The sequence below is a fragment of the Staurois parvus genome, unplaced genomic scaffold, assembly GCF_062004578.1.
Source record: "Staurois parvus isolate SC_StPar_1 unplaced genomic scaffold, SC_StPar_1.0 ptg000086l, whole genome shotgun sequence".
Classification (NCBI taxonomy): domain Eukaryota; kingdom Metazoa; phylum Chordata; class Amphibia; order Anura; family Ranidae; genus Staurois; species Staurois parvus.
Window position 1 is genome coordinate 12,529,535 of NW_028317882.1, and position 24,503 is coordinate 12,554,037.

General features: G+C 41.8%; 1 protein-coding gene and 1 long non-coding RNA gene across 2 annotated transcripts in view; one reads left to right on the forward strand and one right to left on the reverse strand.

Annotated features, from left to right (window-relative positions):
* Positions 1-262: 262 nt before the first annotated feature.
* CBARP (CACN subunit beta associated regulatory protein) lies at positions 263-23,985 on the reverse strand. The gene is made up of 10 exons (XM_089670078.1): positions 23,619-23,985; positions 19,267-19,324; positions 4,087-4,229; positions 3,929-3,990; positions 3,692-3,854; positions 3,398-3,593; positions 3,160-3,315; positions 2,864-3,056; positions 1,776-1,938; positions 263-1,635 (listed from the first exon to the last, which is right to left on the reverse strand). The coding sequence occupies exons 2-10, from the start codon at positions 19,312-19,314 to the stop codon at positions 552-554; spliced, it is 2,208 nt and encodes a 735-aa protein (XP_089526204.1). The 5' UTR covers positions 19,315-19,324; positions 23,619-23,985; the 3' UTR covers positions 263-551.
* Positions 23,883-24,503, forward strand: part of LOC149468539 (uncharacterized) — a 37,387-nt gene continuing 36,766 nt past the window's right edge. Inside the window, exon 1 of the long non-coding RNA XR_016311702.1 lies at positions 23,883-24,027. This is a non-coding gene — a long non-coding RNA (uncharacterized LOC149468539). The remainder of the gene's footprint in view (positions 24,028-24,503) is intronic.

Sequence of the window (24,503 nt, forward strand, 5' to 3'; positions counted from 1 at the left end):
CCGTCACGTGCTACATTGAATAACAAGAGCAAAAGGCTCCATATCCCAGTAACAAAGCATCTTTCTTAAATAAATAATTTAAATAAATAGATAAACATCACACACTGGGAATAGACCCCGAACATCCCTTGTGCCTTTAAGTCCTGTTTTGGATGGGGAGCCGTAGATCTGCAGCAACCACATTGAAAGCCAGTTGATCCACACTTTGCCCCCCCCCCCCCCCCCCCCCCCTCCTTTCCCTGACGCAAAGTTGCCAAGGGCCTTCAGGAAGAAACTTTATATTGCTTGGAAGATAATTGTACAGGTATTGTGATTAATGCAGTGTGTATGTCCATGCTGTATGTTGGAGTGCGGTGTACATGTGTTGCCTGTATTTACAGTCATGCATGTGTTCATATGGCACATAAAGTGGCAGTGGGTAAAATAACAGCGTGCCACATGGGGTATTATTTGGCACTGTGCTATCCAGGAACAGTGGGTTGCACATTTGCGCTCAGTCTTTAAATCCCACCTAACGGTCCTAGATAACTGCTGGAGACTTGATGTTGCTACTACACAGGGCTGTGATCGGGTGAGATATGTGCCACTGTGCAGAGCCTCTCAGGGCTGCGTGCTGTCCTCTGCACAACTGGATACAATCTTTCCTCCAGCCCTGCTCCAATCTTATCCAGCAGCTCCGTTGTTTGAGGGCCATAACCATAGTCTTGATCTGGGTTTTCTGTTGGAGGTCTGGGCTCTTCAGGAGCAGGCCCATGTTCATATGGTTCTTCTTCAATGGCCTGAATTTTGTCTTCAGGTGTTATTGAAGCCGGGCTAAGTGGACAGCTGTCTGCTCCTTCCTCATCTGTAGTGCTTGCAATACGTGGTAACGTACTGTGATAGCGTGTGTCAGGAAGGTAGCTAGTGCTGTCTCCTCTGCGTAATGGGGAAGCACGATGTCTGTCTAAAGCAGGGGGAAACCGGATACCTGGATCACTGTACTGTTTTGTCCTCTGCCATTGTTTACGCAAGTGCGCTCGTGACCGATGCTTTATGCGCACAGGAGAATCATCATACTGTGGATCATGCCTAAGGAACTCATTAAACAGTGCATCTGTCTTTTCATCAATGCTAAAGTCTCGTCTAGTAATAGCATCTTGTGGACTGATTGCTTGAGTGTGGTGGGGAAACCATGTTTCTTCCTCTCCACCTGCAGCACCTTGTTCATATAAACGCCCCTCCAGACTTTCAAATACTGTCCCTTTACGCCCAGCATGAGTGAAAAAAAGGCGCTTTTCTGAAGCAGTCTTGTCCCTATGAGGACTGCCTGATTCTTCTGGTGGCCGGCAGGGGGCTTCAATCGAAGCATAGCCACTGTCCATCTGCAGGAGCTTTCGGGATCCAGTCTCTGGCTCTGTTCCCTTCCCAGGCCTACCATCTGGTAGATCCTGGGAGGGTAGGCTAGGAAGTCCACTTAAGGAGCTCACACTTTCTGCATCACTACGAACAGAGTCCCGGTCATTGTTGCTACTACTTTGATCTGAGGCACAAAGCTCTAATGATGCACGTAGGCTCCAAATGTCACACTGGGAAGGGAGCTGGCCCTGTTCTGTGCTTCCCACATCAGCCAATGATCCATCTTCCCCATGATCTAACCTGTAAACCAAATGGGAAACACTGAATTTAAATGATCCCCTCCTATTTTTTTTAGCAGTAGGCAAAGAGAAAAAAGGGATTATAAAACATTTGTTGGGAGGTGTGTCTGGAAAGATGTGGACTGGGCAACAGAAGAATACCTGCCGAGAGAGTGTGATGGTGTTCCATGTTGTGGTATATATGATCCTTGATTTGATGCAAAAACAGAGTCTTGGGTATGTGCTATGTACTGTATAATGTCATCACGCTCAGCACTTTCACTGGCTGCTCGCTGGCGCTGGAACTGATGCCGTTTTGGTGAACCTATGAAAAGAAAGCATATAGTATGTTAGAAGCTATTGACTGATTTCTGCATAACTACATTAGTCTGATCATTTTCCAGTTTGTCTATTGTTACTATATCTTCTTTTAAATGCACATTCCTCTCTTGGATATGCAGCTTGTTTACAAAATTTAACTAGCCTTCCTGTCCCCTCCTATGAATACAATGGTAGATGGATGTCTTAGAGCATACCTGTCTAACACCAATGATCCCAAGATAGTTATTGTATGATCCCATATCAAAAAACTGTGAACAGTGCTTTAAAAATATCCATGACATTTTAAAAATTAATTTTAGAGCAGGAAATATTTGAGATGGTAATTGTAGAGAGATTCTCTACGTGCAGCAGACTTCCTGTACAAATATTCAGAAGTACAAAGAAAAATGTTAGTGATTGATAGATTTAATTTTTATTCTAATAAGTATTAAAGCATACCCCTTGATATTTCAGCCTTGATAGGTGGTGACAGGCTGAATCTTATATCTCTCGGATTCACAATTAGAAGTATACTTAAAATGCCAGTTCCACTCCATGGGGTATCCCTATCTAATCTTTTAACTGATTTTATATTATTTATAATGCAGGAGGAGGAGTGGGACTTCATTCACCAGGGTGGCAAAGATAAGATATAACATTGAATTCTTGCCACTGAAATCCTGTGACATATAGAAAATCTGTAGGTAATAAACATCACACCAGTTTAACCCAAAACTGAAACACCATGATTAGCGTGGACTGAATAAAATGCAGTCTTTACTTATATATTGCTTTTCCCTCCCCTCACTCAACTAAATGACAATCCTCCCATCAGTTTATATATATAATCCAGTTTACCCTCCTTTATAGCTGGGGTAACAGACTCCTTGTGTTTCATCTTGTGCATCCAGGTCAATCCTCCCCCTCACCTCTGGTGTCTAAGCTGCTTGCTCTCTGCACACTGCCCAGTTTCCATTTCTTGATTTTTAGGTAGGGGCTTGCTCCTTCCAAGCTTGCATGACGCCGTAGACGGCTGAAGAAATGGAGTACTGCACCATGACTTCGGGTGGTACCCACATCAGAGCTGGCACCACCCGGAGGGAGATGACTGCTGTGGTCAAACTGGGGAAGGAAGGGATGGTGTGAAACTGGTGCACCTATGATAACCCTATATTCTATTTGTCTGTTTCTCAGCATATTCCCACTATTTCCACTCGTTACTCACCCTAATTTTGTCTGGGCTTTGTCTTGGAGAGGCAGGACTATGGGTTGGAGTTTCCATAAAGCTTGTATCTGCCACAGAGTTGTATGCATCTCCAGGAAGTGCAGATGTTAAACTGAGTGAGAGTCGAGTAAGTGGAGTAGGAGGACTTCGAGGAGGCTAATAAGGAAAAACCGCATGTTTTAAGATATGAAATTATAAGAAAGATGGGTCATATGTTTTAAGGTTAAAAAAACTATACCTGATATATGGAGATGTTGGACTTGCTGGGAGATGTGGGATGTGTTTCAGATGCTCCTCCACTGCTGCTACTTTCCCCGCCTTCGCTTTCATGTATGGTCAGAATGTGCAAAGCGGTTGGTGGTAGGGAGGGAAGCGGAGGGAGAGTCAGCCGTGCATTCTTCAGATAGTGAAAATCTCCTTCTGTCAAAGTGTACCTGAAAGAGTATAGCAGCCAGAAGATAATTGGCTTTACACAGTCTTTCCATACTGGCCTCATTTACCTAGCTACTTTTTTTTTTTCCTCTTCACTTACCTTCTTCCCCGTTCACGTTCTCTTCTTTCTTGCCCACATAAGGCTCCTTCATTGAATGAAACTCTACGACCACTGGATGCAGTGCACAAAAACTTTTCTGACTCTCCATCGCGTAGACCTGAGGTGGACAGTGATTCTGCATCTTCTACTCGGATGGTGATATCTGTGAGGGGCGAGGGACATTTGATGATATATGTATCTATTGGAAAAAAGGTTCACAATAAGAAATCTCCTTACCATGTGTTGGCTGTGACTCATCTACATAGGAAGTATTTGTTTTCTCTGCATCATCACTGGGTCTAAAAAAAAAAAAAGTGCAGTACAAAGGAAAATTGTAAAAAAAAAAAAAAAAATTATAGGTAGGATTTGGGGAAATTTGTTACAAAGGTTTTTACCTTGAAAGCCTGAGATGTGAATCACAGCAGCGTCTACAAAGGATCAGGACCCCGGTAAGTAAGAGCAGTGTTCCTCCAATGAAGATAGACAAAAGGACCAAGAGCAAGACGTACCCATCATGACTTGGTGCAGCCGGAGCAGCCTGCAGGTTTATATGGCATAATGTCACTTTCTGCAGTAAACACACTTCTTCATTGTTATCTTCATCTTATACATGTACCTTTCCATATTCTAAAAATCGTGCTATGCTTCACTATCACTAGACTTCTAACATTTGGATGCCGAATGCGTCACGTCAAAGCTCAATTGCTCAAGCAGGGAATCTATACCTCCCAAAATTCTTTGTGAGGATATTTATAGCTCACCTCATTTTTTTTTTAGTATTGTGTTTAAAGCAAAACATTTATGAATGGTTTGTATTTCATAGTTACATTGGTGCAACTTGCTTGGGCTGCCTGCTTGGCATGGCTGTCGGTCAGAGAATGCCTTGTATTTTTATTCAGCAAATGGAAAGCTCTCTTTAATTGGACAAGGTTGAAATTGTATTGTCATGGGACTGCTCATCCAGTCAGAAAATGTTTTGCATTTATTGAGAAAAATGCAAAGTGTGCTCTGAATAGCTGTGCCAAGCAAGTGGCCTCCTGTGATTACTATGCTGCAGGGCAGCCACCTGGTACAGGACCCAGAAGACCCAAGTAATCACTGTAGTAGAAGAGACTGTTACAGCAATTCTTCTCTTCCTCGGTTGTCCCACAAGTATGGAATTTGCAAACATACATTGGTCCAGGCTGGACCAATGTAACTATGCAATACAAGTCATACCTGGAAATCGGCATTAAGCATAAAATGATAAATTGGTTTTGCATTGAATCCTACTATCCATTTCTGAATCTTATTTGAAATACATTTTTTAGGGTTAATGTTCTTTGCTTTTCAAAAAAAAAAAAAAAAAAAAAAAAAAAGCTTAGCTCATTTTCCTTGGAGGTAGAAAAGGCTTGTGCTATTGCCCCTATTACTTCAATGGAAGCATTAAATATACAGGGGATTATTTACTAAAGCTGGAGAGTGCAAAATCAGACACACGTCTGCATAGAAACCAATCAGCTTCCAGGTTTTATTGCCAAAGCTTAACTGAACAAGATGAGATTAGAAGCTGGTTGCTTTCTATGCAGCAGTGAGCCTGATTTTGCACTCCAGCTTTATTAAATAAACTCCACAGTATTTAAAGAGGGGTTCTGCCCCCCTGCCATCTTGACTAAGGGAAGCCCTGACAAACTGAGCCGGAAGTGGGAGTGGAAATGTATCAAAACCAGGTACCTGCTCCCCCCAACGGATACCAAATGCCAGCGGAGGTTGGGGAGGCAGATAAGCAGAGCTTCCACTTTTGGGTGGAACTCCCCTTTAAAGAATACAAACAGTGATATACTACTGTGAAACAAAATGTTTCCTGGGCTCAGCAGTAAACTGAACTGAAACCAATCGGTTAGCTGCTATTAAGCAGCAAACACTGCAATTGTGATCAAGTTTTTTTTTTCCCCAATTAAGTTTTCCATATAAACACATCCTGGAGACTTTAGTTGTTGTACTTGGGAATTATTCTCTTGTATTGTAAGAGAAGGTTTAAAAATCACCAGGTTATCAACAAAAAGGAATGGGTATAAAGGTGTGCCATAATACCTGGATGAAGAACATGCAAGCTCTCTGTAGGCATTTTAAGGTTTACGTTTTGGTAGAGATAGAGGTCTACATAGTAATTGGCAAGACTGACCATGCATTATACAAATTTCTTATTCAATGTCCTTTAGATTTACCATCAAATATGTAGTGTAAAGGTTGAAAGTGTTTAGGTGTGACCTCATATTACAGGTGAAACTCGAAAATTAGAATAGCATGCAAAAGTTCATTTATTTCAGTAATGCAACTTAAAAGGTGAAACTAATATATGAGATAGACTCATTACATGCAAAGCAAGATAGTTCAAGCCGTGATTTGTCATAATTGTGATGATTATGGCTTACAGCTCATGAAAACCCCAAATCCACAATCTCAGAAAATGAGAATATTACATGCAATCAATAAAACAAGGATTGTACATAGAACAATATCGGACCTCTGAAAAGTATAAGCATGCATATGTACTCAGTACTTTGGTTTGGGCCCCTTTTGCAGCAATTACTGCTGCAATGCGGTGTGGCATGGAAGCTATCGGCCTGTGGCACTGCTGAGGTGTTATGGAAGACCAGGATGCTTCAATAGCGGCCTTCAGCTCTTCTGCATTGTTCGGTCTCATGTCTCTCATCTTTCTCTTGGCAATGCCCCATCGATTCTCTATGGGGTTCAGGTCAGGCGAGTTTGCTGGCCAATCAAGCGCAGTAATCCCATGGTCATTGAACCAGGTTTTGGTGCTTTTGGCAGTGGGGGCAGGTGCCAAGTCCTGCTGGAAAATGAAGTCAGCATCTCCATAAAGCTCGTCTGCGGAAGGAAGCATGAAGTGCTCCAAAATCTCCTAGGAGACAGCTGCATTGACCCTGGACTTAATGAAGCACAGTGGACCAACACCAGCAGATGACATGGCTCCACAAATCAACACAGACTGTGGAAACTTCACACTGGACTTCAAGCATCTTGCAGTGTGTGCCTCTCCATTCTTCCTCCATACTCTGGGTCCTTGGTTTCCAAATGAGATGCAAAAGTTGCTCTCATCAGAAAAGAGGACTTTGGACCACTGAGCAACAGACCAGGTCTGTTTTTCTTTAGCCCAGGTAAGACGCTTCTGACGTTGTTTGTTGTTCAGGAGTGGCTTGACAAGAGGAATACGACATTTGAAGCCCATGTCCAGGATCCATCTGTGTGTGGTGGCTCTTGATGCACTGACTCCAGCCTCAGTCCACTCCTTGTGAAAGTCCCCAACGCTTTTGAATGGCCTTTTCCTGACAATCCTCTCCAGGCTGTAGTCATCCCTGCTGCTTGTGCACCTTTTTCTTCCACACTTTTCCCTTCCACATAACTTTCTATTAATGTGCTTTGATACAGCACTTTGGGAACATCCAACTTCTTTTGCAATTACCTTTTGAGGCTTTCCCTCCTTATGGAGGGTGTCAATGATGGTTTTCTGCACTACTGTCAGGACAGCAGTCTTTCCCATGATTGTGATTCCTACTGAACCAGACTGAGAGACCACTTAAAGGCTCAGGAACCCTTTGCAGGTGTTATGGCTTAATTAGCTGATTAGAGTGGGACACTTTGAGCCTAGAATATTGCACCTTTTCACAATATTCTAATTTTCTGAGATTGTGGATTTGGGGTTTTCATGAGCTGTAAGCCATAATCATCACAATTATGACAAATCACGGCTTGAACTATCTTGCGTTGCATGTAATGAGTCTATCTCATATATTTCACCTTTTAAGTTGCATTACTGAAATAAATGAACTTTTGCACGATATTCTAAATTTTTGAGTTTCACCTGTATATGGTTTTGGTAAATATAAAGGAAAATTTATATAATGCATACCCAACCTAAGTTGACTTTTTGGAAAAAAAACTTTACCCATCCAAAAAAGTTTACTAAAAAGGTTATAGTTCTATTGTACAGTGGAAAATATGAATTGCTGGTCACAATGTCTATGATATAGGGAAAGCTTGATTTCTTTGTTAGTTATCGTGTATTTCATGGACCGCATCCAACTAAACCATAGAGAAGTGGACAGCTGACATATCAGCAAATAAATGTTGCAGTTTGTAGTGACCAAACCCAAACCATGAACCTTCCTTTTTTGGTCAGTTAAATATACCCTTAAAAGTGTTTTGTTATATTACCAGTGTCCAATCACCTAATGGTAACAGCCTATAGCCCATGGTCTAGAACAGGAGTGTCAACCTGGCGGCCCTCCAGCTGTTGTGAAACTACAAGTCACATCATGCCTCTGCCTTTGGGAGTCATGCTTGTAACTGTCAATCTTGCAATGCGTCATGGGACTTGTAGTTTGGCAACAGCTGGAGGGCCGCCACTTTGACACCTGTGGTCTAGAAGTATCATGTCTGTGTCCTGTACTGTACAATTAAGATATACATGTTGATCCTGACAGAAAGTCAGTACAAACCTTGTTCATTCTACAGTCTTTTAAGCTCTGCCCAGGTTGTTTTGGAACTACAGAACCCCTCCCGTCTTCTATTATGGAGTTGAAGAGAATGCAAGGTGTCATGTACTCCTAACACAATGGGGAGATGTACTAAAACTGGAAACCTGAAAAGTACACAGACTGGTGCAGCTTTGCATGGTAGCCAATCAGCTTCCAACTTTAGCTTGTTCAGCTACGTTCCGACAATAAAATCTGGAAGCTGGTTGGTTTCTATGCAATGCAGAACCAGATTTTGCATGCTCCAGCTTTAGTGAATCTCCCCCACTGTCTGACTGAGTATGACAATGTTGCTCCTCCATACACACAGTATGGTGACTGAGCATTCTCGCCCTAGGACAGGAATAGATCTTGGGAAACATACCTAAAGCCATCACAGCTAAGGACTGGCAAGCTGCACTATATTCCATTTTTGTTCTTGGGTTTATATACAAATTGCAAGCACATTTGGAGTTTTTATGTGTTTGTGTGACTATATGTGAATTTCAGAAATTTCTAAGAAGAAATGCCTGCAGCTATTTTCACAGAGGCCCATGCGCCCAGCTTTATTTATTTGCTTATAGTGAAGACTGTGTTAGCTATTTTGTCACTATGCTGTCACCACATGCTTTAGCTTTTTTATCATTACTATTTCAACAAAAGATCTTGGTTACTCAGACATATGAATAAAGGCAGACTTTTGGGCAAAGCATATAGTTTGTTTGGCAGTAGAGTGCCTTTTAAATAGCTGTCATGTGTGAATGTCATACCCATAACACACAAGGCCTTGTTCCATGCTCTCTAACCACCCATATTACTTAGTTCTAATGAGAACAGCAATTCACTGCAAGCTGGAAAACCCAGGAGGAGCTTGTCTCAGCTCTCATGGTCATTCAAGTGTTTCTGAGCTTAGTGCTCTGGAGTATATTGTGTGAAAGCATCCACCACATTGATAACTGTTCACGTTGGCAGACAACTCAGTCCATAGTCAATTACACTTTTTGTGTCACTCTCAATGCTAATGCTTTATTTTGTATTTTTAACCGCCTCCCGCCCACCATATAGTACAATTACGGGTGCAAGGCGGTTCTCTCTTTCTGGGAGGACGTCATATGACGTCCTGCCATGATAACCGTGAATGCGCAACTCCGGGAGCATGCAGCGTGGCGATCGGCGGTGCGCTGTGTCCCTCAGACACAGCGAATCACCGATCAATGGAAAGAGCCGAAGATGTTGGCTCGGTCATGTAATCAGCTGTGTCCAATCACAGCTGATCGCATGTAAATAGGGAAATGCCGGTTATCTGCATTTCTCTTCTCACGAGCTGTCACGCTGACAGCTCAAGAGGAGAGGAATGCCGGTAATCGGCATCCCTCAGAGGGGATATCTACACTGATCATCAGGGCACTGATGATCAGTGTGCCCTGATTATCTGTGTAGCCCCAGCAGTGCCACCTGTCAGTGTCCATCAATGCCAGCTGTCAGTGCTCATCCATGCCCCATCAATGCCACATTTCAGTGCCTACCAGTGCATATCAATGCCACATATCAGTGCCTGTCAGTGCTGTCCAACAGTGCTGCCTAACAGTGCCATCTAACAGTGCCCATCAGTGCAGCCTCATTAGCGCACATCGGTGAAGGAGAAAAATCACTTATTTACAAAGTTTTATAACAAAAACTAAGAAAAACCGTTTTATTTTTCAAAATTTTCAGTGGTTTTTGGTTTGTTTAAGAAAAATAAAAGGTGATTAAATACCACCAAAATAACGCTCTGTCACAAAAAAATGATACAAATGTCATATGGGTACAGTGTTGCATGATCGCGCAATTGTCATTTAAAGTGCAACAGCACTGAAATCTGGAAATTGGCTTGGGCAGGAAGGGGGTATAAGTGCCCTGTAGGATAGGATACTGGAAGATCTGTGAATGTTAACATTTGTCTCTGGAGGATGCCTTCATACATAACCCACCAGAACTAACTAAAAAAAACCCTGAGAGCTGTGGACCTTTGATGTATCAGCCGATCATGGGTGCAATGCAGGGCTCCTGCAGACTGTCAATGTAAGCTGTCTGCTCGTACCTCGTTCGAGCAAGCAGTTACACAATGACAGGAAAACTCAATGAACTCCCGTCCCTCTTAGATTGTAAGCTCCAAGGATCAGGGCCTTCCTTTCCCTCTTGTATTGAACTGTATTGTTGCTGTATTGTCTCCCACTATATTGAAAAGCGCTGAGCAAACTGTCAGCACTATATAAATCCTGTATAATAATAATAATAATCTACTATCTAGCAACCGCCAGCACCCTGCTAGTTCATTGAGAACTTTAAGCTGGCTGATGGTAGTTGTAGTTCAACTATTCACAGAACTTTGAGAATGCGGGGCTCTGCCAACCTGGTTGAGTTTCTTTTAACCTCTTCACGCCTCTTGGCGTCTGGGCCTAGACGACAAGCTGCCAAACATTTGCGTTCTATTAAAAAAGGACATATGTGCCAATAGCGCACGCCCTGCGCGCTCCCAGCACACATGTCCGGTACTCACGAAAAGGTCCCGATCTCCTTTCGATCGAGACCTTTCCCGATCATGTGACCGCCATGACGGTGATTACATGACCCTAAACCCCGCCCCGCCTCCTGAAACTCTAAAAGGGCTGGGAGGCGCCAGCATGAAGGGGTTAAATTGTGACTGCGGGTGCAGGGAGAAGATCCCCGACCCGTTGTCACAGGAAGGGGGGGGGGGATAGGGGCTGAGAGCTGAAGGAAAATGTTACATATTCCACCCTAAAAATGTATGGAACATGATATATATTTCCAAAGGCAATCCTTTAAACTCTTGCGGGGGGATTTATTAAACCTTTAGGAGTACAAAATCTGGTGTAGATGTGCATGGTAGCCAATCCACTTCTAACTTCAGCTTGTTCAATTAAGCTTTGACAAAAAACCTGGAAGCCGATTGGTTTCCTTGCAGAACTGCACCAGATTTTGCACTCTGGAGTTTTAGTAAATCAACCCCTATGAAAGGCTGACAGCTGCTGCGGCTGGGCGGTACCCCAAGCAATACTAATGTTTAGGGCAGTATGCATTTAGGGACAAATGCCTGGAATATAAGAAGGCAGCCAGCGTTGAGGCTGGATAATGTCCCTGGGGCTTTCATTTGCACCTAAAGTGTGCAAGAGGCCCAAGTAGGCAGATTTTGCCTTCATTTGCTGCATATTTGTTCCTGGTTGGAGTTTCAGAACATCAGTCAACCAACTTTTTCACAAAGTGGTCAGCAATAGCAGCCTATATTTTAAACCTGTAGGTTTACTACAATATGCTTTTCCTCATCCTGGATGTCATTATCCTAAATCACAGTTTTTTACCTTTGTGAAGAGGTGAAATGAATGTAATAAACCTCCCATTAAACCTATCTAGTTCTGTAGCCTCTTAGATCTTATATATACACAGTATAGGCAGCTCCAAACATGAACAGAAGCACAGATGTGTGCTAGTATTGTTCTACGCTTTCACAATTAACTGATTTCTATCTGCCAAACATTTATGTCTGGATATACAATAACTGTATAGTAACACACAGGGAGTGATTTACTAAAGCTGGAAACTCGGAATCTGGTGCAGCTGTGCATGGTAGCCAATCAGCTTCTAACTTCAGCTTGTTCAATTACGCTTTAGCAATAAAACCTGGAAGCTGATTGGTTTCCATGCGCACAAGATTCTGAGTGAACAAGCTTTAGTAAGTAAACCCCATAGTGTATGTAACCACACGACCTTGAGAAAAAGCTTATTGAAATGCCAGTTTTTAGTACAGAACCCTGATTAACTTTAATCACTACACAAGATTAGGATCACAGGAAGCTATGCCACCCTGCTTAACCACTTGCCTACCGGACACTTTCACCCCCTTCCTGCCCTGGACAATTTTCAGCTTTCAGCGCTGTCACACTTTGAATGAAAATTGTGCGGTCATGCAACACTGTACCAATATTACATTTTCATCATTTTTTTCACACAAATAGAGCTTTCTTTTGGTGGTATTTACTCTCCGCTGGGTGTTTTATTTTTTGCGCTATAAACAAAAAAACAAGCAAAAAATGTGAAAAAAAAGTTTCTTTGTTTCTATTATAAAATTTTTCAAACAGGTAATTTTTCTCCATCACTGATGTGCGTTGATGAAGCTGCACTGATAGGCAGCAATGATGGGCACTGATGAGGTGGCACCAATAGGCAGCACTGATGAGCACTGATAGGAGGCACTGGTGATGCTGCACAGCACTGCAGGGCACAGGTGGGTGGCACTGATCATCATTGCCCATCTCTTCGCTGACAGTTGCGAGTTCTCTGCAGTACTTTCTTCACGCTGTGACAGTGTGAGGAAAGTGCAGCCGATAACCGGCAACTGTATTTACCCGGTGATCTGCTGTGTCATTGGACACAGCTGATCACGTGGTAAAAGGCTACCGTAATTGGCAGTTTACTGTATCACATGATCAGCTGTGTCCATAGGACACAGCGATCACAGGCAGAGCTGGGTGCGCGCTTCGCAGGAGGGCGTGTTCTGGAATGATGTCCATGGACGTCGTCTCAGGATTACACAACCCGTCCTTCGGCTATAGCGCACTTGGGAACCGGTTAATGACACTTGAAGACTTTCACATGCATACATCAGTTGGGGTTTTGCTGGTTAGTGGTACGCAATGGAGTTAATTTACTAAAGGCAAATAGGCTGTTCACGTTGAAAGGGAATTTTGCCTTAGCTATAAGAATGAGGTAAAATTCTGCTAACTGCCAGCATACAATCATGTTCAAGGAAAAACATATTTTTTAATTTTCCTTGCATGTGATTGGGTATTTTTTTTTAAATGTAAATTTTAATCGCATTCACTAAGCTAAGGAAAAATCCCCTTGCACAGTGAACAGCCTTTAGTAAATCAACACCACAGTGCATCATATGCATTTTAAAACGGCTTATACGCAGCAAATAAAATCGCACTGAATATGCCATTTAGAAGTTACTGTGATTACACTAGGTAAGGAATAGAAAAATGAACAGGCTATTTATATCTATGCTCCATCAATATTCTATAAATAATGTATGTACATTTAATAACAATGAAAGAGATCAATGTTCCTAGTGAAATGAGCTAAGGTTTTGTTTTCAAGCAAAACAAAATTTAAAAATCTAGCACACAATAATGCAGAACTTGATAAATAAAGTATAAAGATATATACAAAGAACTAAAATGGAAATACCTATTTATTACTATTATATGTAGTATCACCTACAGTTGTGATCAAAACTTTGCATACCCTGGCAGAAATGGTGAATTTGTGGCATTGATATTAAAAATATGACTGATCATGCCAAAAAAACTCTTTAAGGATATGATGAGCAGAAAAGAACTGTCAAAAAGACCTGCGTAACAAGAAAATCAAACTTTATAAAAATGGAAAAGGATACAAAAAAAAAATCCAAAGCCTTGAATATGCCAGTCAGTACTGTTCAATCATGTAAAATTTGGGGATCTCTTAATACTAAGCCAAGCTAAGGTAGACCAAGAAGACCAAAAAAGATAGAAGCGATAACTACCAGAAGAATTGCTCAGGATACAAAGAAAAACCCACAGTTAACCTCAGGAGAGTTAGGCTGGCCATGCATTACACAATTTTCTTGAGATTTTTGGTTTAGATTTACCAAAAACCATATAATAGGAGGTCAAACCTAACAACACTTTCAATTTTATCCAGTTAGGCTGGCTCTTGCACTACAGAGTTGAAGGTAAATCTAAAGGAAATTGGGCAGAAAATTTTATAGTGTATAGCCAGCCTTACAGGCTGCTCTGGAAAAAGATGGTGTGGTTGTTTTTAAGGAACACAATACAACGATACTTGAACAGAAATGAGCTGCATGGTCATCAGAAAGCAGCCCTTACTGTGTTAATGTCACAAAAAGACCCAGTGAGGCGTGTCAAGGTGTTGTCAGGCATTTTGTAGCCGGGCTTTGGATATCTTTTTATATGCTTTTCCATCTTTATAAAGTCCCATTACTTTACTACGCAGGTCTTTTAACAGTTCTTTACTGCTCCCCATGGCTCAGTATTTAGCTGCTCAGCACATCCACGTGATAGGTAACAAATTCATTGACTATTTATACACATACACTAACTGCAATCTAAATAGCTACAGATGTGGGCAATTAACCTTTGTACATCACCTTGTTTTCTGTACCAAGGCCAATTAACCTGTGTGTGTGTGTGTCAACTTTTGATCTGGGCCATTTGGGTGATTTCTGTTATCGCTATGAATTAAAAAGGAGTGAAACAACTGTGATAATAAATGGTTTCATATGATCACTATCTTTCAGTAAAAGACAGTTTTTTTGGCAGGATCAGTCATGTTCAATACCAATGCCAGAATTTCATGATTTCTAACAGGGTGTGCAAACTTTTGAGCACAACTGTACCTTGCTAAAGTCTGCCCCATGCAACCCTCTGTCTAGCAGCATGAACAATTTATTTACAGAGATTCCATTCTCCTTTGACCAGGTCCAAAGGAAGTTTAACAAATCTATTGTAAAAGGAAAAACAAATTCCAAGGGGCCTGCTCACACTATAATGTGTTGTGTTAGGGTCCTTTTACACGGGCGTTCCGTTTTTTTTTCTTCAGTTCAGTCACGTTTTTTCAAAAAAAAAAAACAGATGAGTTTACATCCATTTTTCATCCATTTACATCAGTTTTTCATCTGCTTTTGGTCCTTTTACATCCACTCCGTTTTTTTTTTGTGGAAGAAAAATTAGGGTTTTCTTCTGTTCAAAAAAAACGCATGTTAACAGATGCGGACATTAACAAATGTAAAAAGATCTGTTTACATACGCAAGGCCATAGAAATACATGGGGGTCTGTTTTTCATCCATAAACGGACAGATGAGAAACGGACATGCGGAACGCCCATGTGCAAGAGACATTACACTGTGCTGGTCAACCTTACCCAACACAACCCACTGCATAGACCAGACAAATTGCCTTGTGTCCTATGTCTTCAATTCACCCCACAATGTGGAGGTATGTGCTGAAAAAAAAGTAGGGAATGCACTATTTGTTTTCATTACAACTCACCACAGTGTGTTGAGACACACTACACCATATCTCAATGCTCTGTCATTTTAACATTTCAAAAGTTATTAACGAAAAAAAAAAACTGGTACAAAATGTGATGTATTGAAATCGGTGCATTGGCTTTATTTACTTTACAGTGCACACCAGCAAACGCAATTTTAATGTTCCTATAGTTAATACAGCAAACATATAACCGACCATACATGGAACCGAAATTTAGTAGGGACAGGCTGAATTTCGATCCAAGTATGGGGAGGTTAGTTGTACAGAAGTTACCAGCTACCTGTTTTTTGCATAGTAAGTGGAAAATATAGCACCCACTATAGGTGCAATACAAATTTTATGGTTTGGTTTAGGGGCATGTTGTGAGAAAAACTTCTTATATATATGCACATTATATATGTAGCGCCTGTCTATCTAAAATTATTAGTTTGCATAAATGTGGTTATTCACCCTACTAGGGGCAGCTTCATATTATACATATTTTTTCACTTTGGCGCCTTTATAATAATTTTTAATTTATTCACCTTTACAACAAGCCTGTCAGATTCTCCCTGCTTTGTCAGCACCATCAGCTATAGACAGCGGCGCTGATCAGTGTATTCTGAAGGTGAGGGAAGTCTCCCTGCTGTCAGAATACAATGACTCAGTGGGGAGGATTCCTTCATCGCCTCGAATGTGTGGATGGGGGAATTAAGTTATTTTTTTTGTTCAACCTGCTGGTTGAATGAAAGAAAAAAAAAAAAAAAAGACTCCTCTATGAGTTGCTTAAAGTGATTGTAGAGGGTAAGATTTTTTTTTTTAAATAACAAACATGTCATACTTACTCTGTGCAATGGTTTTGCACACAGCAGCCCCAATCCTCCTCTTCTTGGGTCCCCTGCAGGCGCTCCTGGTCCCTCCCTCCTGCCAAGTGCCCCCTTAGCAAGTCACTTGCTCTGGGTGCTCTTCTGCGTTCTTGCTCCCAAGGCTCCTCTGTATCCATAAGACACAGTGGGGTTTATTTACTATAGCTGGTTCACTCAGAATCACATGCACCTCTACATAGAAACCAAGCAGCTTACATGTTTATTCGCTAAAGATTAATTGAACAAGCTGAGGTTGGAAGCTGATTGGCTGCCATGCACCAGATTCCAGTAAACCAGTGTTAGTAAATAAACCCCCCCCCCCCCCACACTGGATGTGCTGCTGCTGTGCCTAATCCAATGAGCAGAGGGAGAGCAGAAAGAGCCTTTGCTCTTGTGCACATCGCTGAATCCAGTTCGGGCTCAAGTAAGTATAAGGGGGGGGGGGGGGGGGCAGGGGCTGCTTGCAGAAGGTTTTTTACCTGATTGCAGACAAAGGGAAACAAAAACCTTCTGCCTTTAGAACCACTTTAAGTCTCATCTAGATATAAGACTCATTATACCCAAATCATCCTTTAGATTGTAAGCTCCACGAGCAGGGCCCTCCTATTCCTTCTGTACTGAAATGTATTGTCATTGTACTTTCTCCCTTATATTGTAAAGCGCTGCTCAAACTGTTGGCGCTATATAAATCCTGTATAATAATAATAATAATTGGTTTTGCTCCAAACCAAGAATGGGTACAGACTTTAGTACAGTTGGGAAGGGTTAGCACTTAAAATGAACTCTGGGCACAAACCGTTTAATTGAAAATATATTCTTCTACAGTCACAAGGGATAAAAATCCACTTTATGTGGACCAAAAGTCCTTGAAGACCCAAATATTACCTTGTAAAGGTAGCTGTGACATTATCACTATCATGACAGCCTGTCTCATGCTTTTATTGTTGTTTATGTACCTATTGTAGAGATTGCCCTTCCTTCCTGCCAAGACAATATCCAAAATGGGGGAAAAAAAAAAAAAGACAGAAGAATAAGGGTTAGTACTTTTGACAAAGTTTAATGCGATCTGTGCTTTGCTACTCTACTGACAGCCACTACTCCTGCTTCTTTTCTTGGTGTCACATGGACAGGAAGTTGGGAAAAATCTCCCTAAGTAGGTCACTGTGATAAATAGATACCTAACATATTTTAACCTGTACCTACTCTAATAACAATCTAAAAAAGTGGCTAAGGTCCAGTTTGAGAGTTTGTCCAGTAAAATTTGAAAAAGAAATAACGTAAAGACATTGGAATGGATATATTAGCAGTAGAGGAAGTAAAATTTGGACATGTAACCTGTAGTTTGTTCAGATGTTTGCTGTAATTTCCTAAACCTACATAAGACAGCAGAAATTGGCGGTAATGGCAAAGGCTTCCAAAAATAATTATCTACTACTCTTGGGGACCCCTGTTAAAGCCACTTTATTGGTGGTCAGTGGGAAAAATGCTCCCTACATTACATAATTGTGTTCATGCAGCTGGCTCCTCAAGTGGCAATGTTCCCAAAGATATGCAGGCACCATCAAATGGGAGGTGAATCAGCCACAGCTTAAGAAACCCCTAGCAACTTCTGGAGAAAGCTTAACCCCTTGGCGCCTCCTGACCCCTTAAGGAGTTTGTGATGGGGTAGGGTTTAGGGTTATGTGATTGCCGTGATTGGCTGTCACAGCAGTCACATGATCAGAAAGGTCCCGGTCAGGAACCTGTAAATGTGGTGGATGCACCCAGGGAGCACTCTCGGCACATATTTGTTTACTTTTGCTATGCAAATATGCGGCCGCTCGGCATCAAGACCCAGCCACCAAAAGGCCACATATTTGCGCACGGTTGTCGGCAACAGGTTATGCTGGACATACATGGATCGAAATTCAGCCAGTTCAGCAGAAATCGGCTGAATTTTGATCCATCTATGGCTATGCCTGTTCATAAAAAGCTTCTCATGAATGGTCCTGCTGGAAGATGTTCAGTCGATCAGCACTTGCAGCCAATTAATTGTATATTGAAGGTGAGGGAGTCCCGCTGTCAGGATACAAATACGTGGTGGGAGGATTCCGGCATCTGCATCGAATGTGTGGATGGGGAATCGGGTACGTTTTTTTCATTCAGCCTTTTGGCTGAATGAAAAAAAAAAAAAAATCACCCATGTATGGCCAGCTTTAGGCGCACCACACGCCTTACAATTTGATTGTATAATCTTCTTTAGATCTACCAACAACTATGCAGTGCAAGGGCCTATCTGATAAGACACAAACTAATTGGAAAGATTAGGTGGTTCCTCATTATTACATATTTTTTGGTAAAGTTGATTGTAAAGAGATTGCGTCATCATATTGTAACATGTAGACAATAAACTATGCAGCGCTAAAAGTAACAATAAAATGCAATAAATAGTATAAATCGTAGCCATATATAGTGAGCAGTATAGAATGGACCAAATATAAAGAAAGCACTCAATGACGCTAAGATCATAGGTGTCCCCTAGCGTTGACCACATTCCGCACGGCTTCTCTGAACAGCCGGTGGCCATCTTGGAATTTTTTTGATGTAAGTGCATTCATCTGTTTTTGATTAATACTGAATCAATAAACACTACACTATTGGAGACTTCTTCTTATGGGCTGGGTTTGTTCTGCGAGCCCCCCCCCCCCCTTCTGAGAATGGTTGATCTAATGGATTCAATAGACTGACCTGGGACCAGTAAGCACATTAGTAGTTCTGATTGCATTTGTTGCATGCTTGTTGCAGGTCAATGACTAAGTACTGAAAATAATATGACTGCCACTCACTTAGTTTTTTTCCAAAAGCATGTCAGCAGTTTTTGGTATTTTTTGTTAACACAGGCTATATATATATATATATATATATATATATATATATATATAAATATAATCATAAATAAAATATAGTCAATTTATATATCACTTAACAAAATTTGCTTTATTTGCTGGCAGTTTCACTAGTACCTAGAGCTGAATGCCTGCTGGTAGATAAATGTACTCCTCAATGTTCGTATACGATTATTGCCTATATCTCTAGATTCCTGTCATACTGCAATTTTTCTCACCGTGGAGCTGTCAGTTATATTCTCCCATGGAGGTGACTCATTGCTCATGATCTGACACCTGCAGAAACAGAAAGGTAGGGTGTGTTACAGAAGATGAAATAGTGAATGGTAAGACAGAGGGAACATTAAACCAATGTAATCAATTTCTCAACCTTTTTTACCACCTAGGATCTCTAAGGCCTCTTTCACACGGGCGGTTGTCATGCTGCTTGTAAATGCAGGTTTTTTTATTTTGAAATTCCAACACTCCTGGCACAGAGATCACTTGCGTTTATACATTGCGTTTGTCTGCATTTATGTGAGTTTACATGCGGCTGCATTTAGCTGTGGTAGTAAATTCTTGCCTTTTCTAATGCAACTTATTACTTACTTATTTTTTCTTTGTACTGCGATTAACTGAGTTTATGTACAGATAGCTGCGGTTCATCACTCCTGGACGCAGTCAACTTTATTTTTCCTAAAAGCATAAAACCGTATGTTATGAAAATGTTGCTAAACGCAGTGTGTGAATGGAGCCATAGGGATGCATTGCCTGCATTTAGTTGCGGTAAGCAAGTACCTCTAACCTCAGCTAAAAGCTGAAATCTAACAGCCCGTGTGAAAGGGGTCTAGAAATTATTTCTTGGTCTTTAAGAACCCCTGCTAATACCAATTCGTGAGGGATTTTTGGAAAAAATTACATTGGTGGTCAGTTGGAAGAATATCCCTCTATGGTGGCCATACATATAACAAGGCGATCAAACCATTTTTCACAACATTGATATTATGACTGAATCTACGAATTATCAAAAGACACAAACTGTGTCATTGATCGATTTAGAGTAAAGCCAAACAATTTAATCTAAATTATTCTGATCAATTCTGACAGAAAATACAATCGTAGGACAGTAGATAATGTGATAAGATCTTAAAGTGTATAATGCATTTAACAATCTTTTTGATCTTCCGAAATTATTTCTGTTCAGAGAGTAAATCTATTGAAAATACAATCATATACAAAATCGTTCTGTGCATGGCCACCATTATAGTTGTGGTCCAATCACCACCATTATAGACAGCTAGAAAGGTCCCCAAAGTCACATCTTCTGGCTCTGACAGGTGGCGTTGGCTGTAGAGCCATGCAGGCACCAAAAAATGAGAGGTCCAGAAGAACCCTGGTTGAGAATGGCTAAATTATGCAATTACATCATTTTTAGAAGAAATGAAATAAGCTCTGCTGAGCTCCACTGACAAAGTGTGGCTCACACATAAAGCAGTCACACATGAATGTGATTGTAAAGGCTTCCATATATTTTTTTTAATAAACATGTTATACTTCTCTTCTCTGTGCAATGGTATTGTATAGAGCAGCCCCGATCCTCCTCTTCTCGGGTCCCCTGCCAGCACTCTAGGCTCCTCCTCTTCTTGGTGTGACACCATAGGATGCCACTTCTTATGGGAGCAGCACACCTGCGGGCTCAATCCAGAGCTGGGCTGTGTGTGTAGATTGACACACACAGCGCGACTCAGCCCCGTCACCCGCTGATGCCCCACAGGATTTGATTGACAGCAGCAGGAGCCAATGGCTCCTGCTGATGCCGCAGTGCCTGCGGGAAGAGAGAGAGCAGAGTTGGCTGCAGATGGGCACAGTGCTGGATCGTTAGAGGACTCAGGTAAGTATATAGCAAGATGAGGGGACAACACACTTACTATGACATTTTTTACCTTAATGCAGGGAATACCTTTAGAACCACTTTTATCTTTCTAATGATGGCCACATACGCCTTGAATAATGATCAATTTTTTTTTACAGTCAATCTCTTTTGACTCATTTGATCAATGTGCCACACATGGTAAAGTGGATATTGCTTGATAGTTGGAAGATCAATGTAAAATATTGATCACATCTCTGTTTCCACTATGCAATCTCATAATATGATCAATCCAAATACAATAATATTCAAGAACAAAGTATCTCAGTGCTGCCAATCAATGCAAAATGACTGTTAATTTTCTACCCTGGGTGAGTGTTTGATCAAATCTGGTCTATATCATGTCTAAATCAACTGGAAGGGAAGTTCTGGCTATTCAATTGTTTGCGCATTCAAATGTTTTGATTGGATCACACATTGGTCAGATAATAAAATTGAAGAGTATGTGATCACCATAACCTACCAATGCTTAACCACATGCTAAATATGATCACTTAACTACCACAAGTTTGGAGGAATCCAATGAGAGGAATTTATCAAAACTGTAGCATATGTGCATGGCAACCAATCAGCTTCAACCTTTCATTTTCGGAACAAGCTGAAGCTAGACTCTGATTGGTTGCTATGCACAGCTGCTCCAGATTCTGCCTGCTCCAGTTTTGATCATTTCCCCCCATTGTCTCGAGTGCGCAAGAGATCAAAACAAACAGAGCATCAGATGGTCAGATTAGGTCCTGCATTTTCAAGAGGTACTATAAGAAGCAGAACCAGCCATTTTCGGCAGGTTTAACATATACATCATTCTAAGAAGGATGCAGACAATCACTAATAGGCATTAACAGTGTGTAAACACTTGCACAGGTTACTTTTTTTGTAAATCTTTAAGCAAAAGAAGATCACATACTGGCTGCATGACAGATATCAATTGGAAAGTGAGGACAGTAGTGCTAGATGCATAACCTGTAACAGTATACAGCAAGATCAAACCACTACAGTGCTCACAGGTTAGTTTTTTTCTTTTAATGCAAAGGAAGAACATGACATGATTATACATGACAGATGTCAAAGAAAGTGAGGATCATATTGCCAGATACATATCAACATACAGGCATACATAAAGAATTAGAGGAAGATCAATCAACGAGGTGCTCATGTTAGTTTTTTGTTGTTTGTTTTTGTTATTATGTATTTAAAAAATCTCATACTTCATATACTAGATACATCACAGATGTCAACTGGAAAGTGAGGACAATATTCCATATATGTAACAGTATACAGCAGATCTCCATTAGAGGAGAGTAAATCAATGAAGTGTTCACAAGTTGTTTTTTTGTAAATATGTATTAAGGAGATCACACACTGAATACATGACAGCTGTCAATTGGAAAGTGAGGACAATATTCCATATCTGTACCAGTATACAGCAGATCTCCATCAGGGAAGAGAGCAAATCAATGGAGTGTTCACAAGTTGCTTTTTTGTAAATATGTATTAAGGAGATCACACACTGAATACAGGACAGTTTTCAATTGGAAAGTGAGGACAATATTCCATATATGTAACAGTATACAGCAGATCTCCATTAGAGGGAAGAGCAAATCAATGGAGTGCTCACAGGATACTTTTTTGTAAATATGTATTAAGGAGATCACACACTGAATACATGACAGCTGTCAATTAGAAAGTGAGGACAATATTCCATATATGTACCAGTATACAGGAGATCTCCATCAGGGAAGAGAGCAAATCAATGGATGGGTTAACAAGTTGCTTTTTTGTAAATATGTATTAAGGAGATCACACACTGAATACAGGACAGTTGTCAATTGGAAAGTGAGGACAATATTCCATATATGTAACAGTATACAGCAGATCTCCATTAGAGGGAAGATCAAATCAATGGAGTGCACACAAGTTGCTTTTTTGTACATATGTATTAAGGAGATCACACACTGAATACATGACAGCTGTCAATTGGAAAGTGAGGACAATATTCCATATCTGTACCAGTATACAGCAGATCTCCATTAGGGGGGAGATCAAATCAATGGAGTGTTCACAAGTTGCTTTTTTGTACATATGTATTAAGGAGATCACACACTGAATACATGACAGCTGTCAATTGGAAAGTGAGGACAATATTCCATATCTGTACCAGTATACAGCAGATCTCCATTAGGGGGGAGATCAAATCAATGGAGTGCTCACAGGATACTTTTTTTGTAAATATGTATGAAGGAGATCACACACTGAATACAGGACAGTTTTCAATTGGAAAGTGAGGACAATATTCCATATCTGTACCAGTATACAGCAGATCTCCATGAGAGGAGAGAGCAAATCAATGGAGTGCTCACAGGATACTTTTGTGTTTAATATTTAAGCAAATGCTATAGGGCAGCATCCCTGGGCAGGGACATGCCCCACCTACCTGCTCGGCTCACCGTCCACCCCAGGCTGACAATCAGTCCTCCCAGGGCGGCCTTGGTCCCCGCTCTCCCCTAGGTGATCAGCCAGTAAACCTCCGTATGTTAATGAGTCCGGATCCCAGCCTCACGGATGCTATGCCCAAAAAAAGCCCCGCTGGCACAGAGGAAATGCGGATTTTTAGCAGCCAGTGCTCCCCATCACCAATACAAGGATTGGCCACCTCCAACCTACCGGATCCCGTGCACACCCTGCGACGGCCACCGATGCCCTCCTGCCTGGCGTGGCCTTCCTGCGCTCGATTCGTCACCTCCCGCTCCGAGCTGCGGCTCAGTCACCGGCCTCAGGATTTATGAATGAAGCTCGGAGAGGAGGCCCCGCCCACCCGGCACACGTGACTCTCGCCAGGCTGCGGGCAGGGGAGGTGGTGGTGGTGGGAGATAGCGGGAGAAGGGGAGCTGTGTACCTGGAGGTACGCACCGAGCTCTCAGGGTGGAACGTTCTAGAGGGTAGAGGTGGACGGCGGTGTGTGGGCTTCTTTATGTTGTGTCTATACACGGGGCATTGGGCACTAGGTTGGTGGCAAGGATGCTTCAGGCACGACTTGTTCCACAGGCACTGTGTGGAAGAGGCTGAGAGCTCGGTGAGGTATAGTGTGCGGGGAGGGGGCTGACACGGGGGACTGTGACTCATAGCTGTGTGTGATTATTTATAGGCTGTGGCAAATGAGGAGAATTGCGATAAGGGGATACGGGGAGAGATGTGAGTGGGAGAGAATGATAGAGAAAACTGGAGCGTACAGCACAGGGCCGGGGCTCATGTTCCCTCACTGCCACTAATGGGGGCCTACACCCAACCATTTCCTGGACCATGCTATTGTCAGAGATGTACAGGCCCACCTAAAATATCCCACCGTGCAATGCCAGGACAACCTTACCTAGTGCCCGGCGCAGAGGTGCCAAACTACACCCCCCTCCCAAGACGTATGAGCATTATATGTCAGCAACCCCCCTCCTTTACAAAAATCAAGCACTACTTGCTCGATAACCCGATAAGCACAGTGGGATAGCATGGGTTGTCAGTGTGCCCAGCAAGGCAAGTCATTTGTGCCCCCTAACA

What these genes read in the sequence shown, in the direction of transcription:
- CBARP (XM_089670078.1), bottom strand. Translation starts at nt 19,314, where the DNA reads ATGAGCAATGAGTCACCTCCATGGGAGAATATAACTGACAGCTCCACG. An exon ending in ATATAACTGACAGCTCCACG is followed by an intron (nt 4,230 to 19,266) that starts GTGAGAAAAATT and finishes ATAAACCTGCAG; the next exon opens with GCTGCTCCGGCTGCACCAAG. An exon ending in TGAGTCACAGCCAACACATG is followed by an intron (nt 3,855 to 3,928) that starts GTAAGGAGATTT and finishes CGCCCCTCACAG; the next exon opens with ATATCACCATCCGAGTAGAA.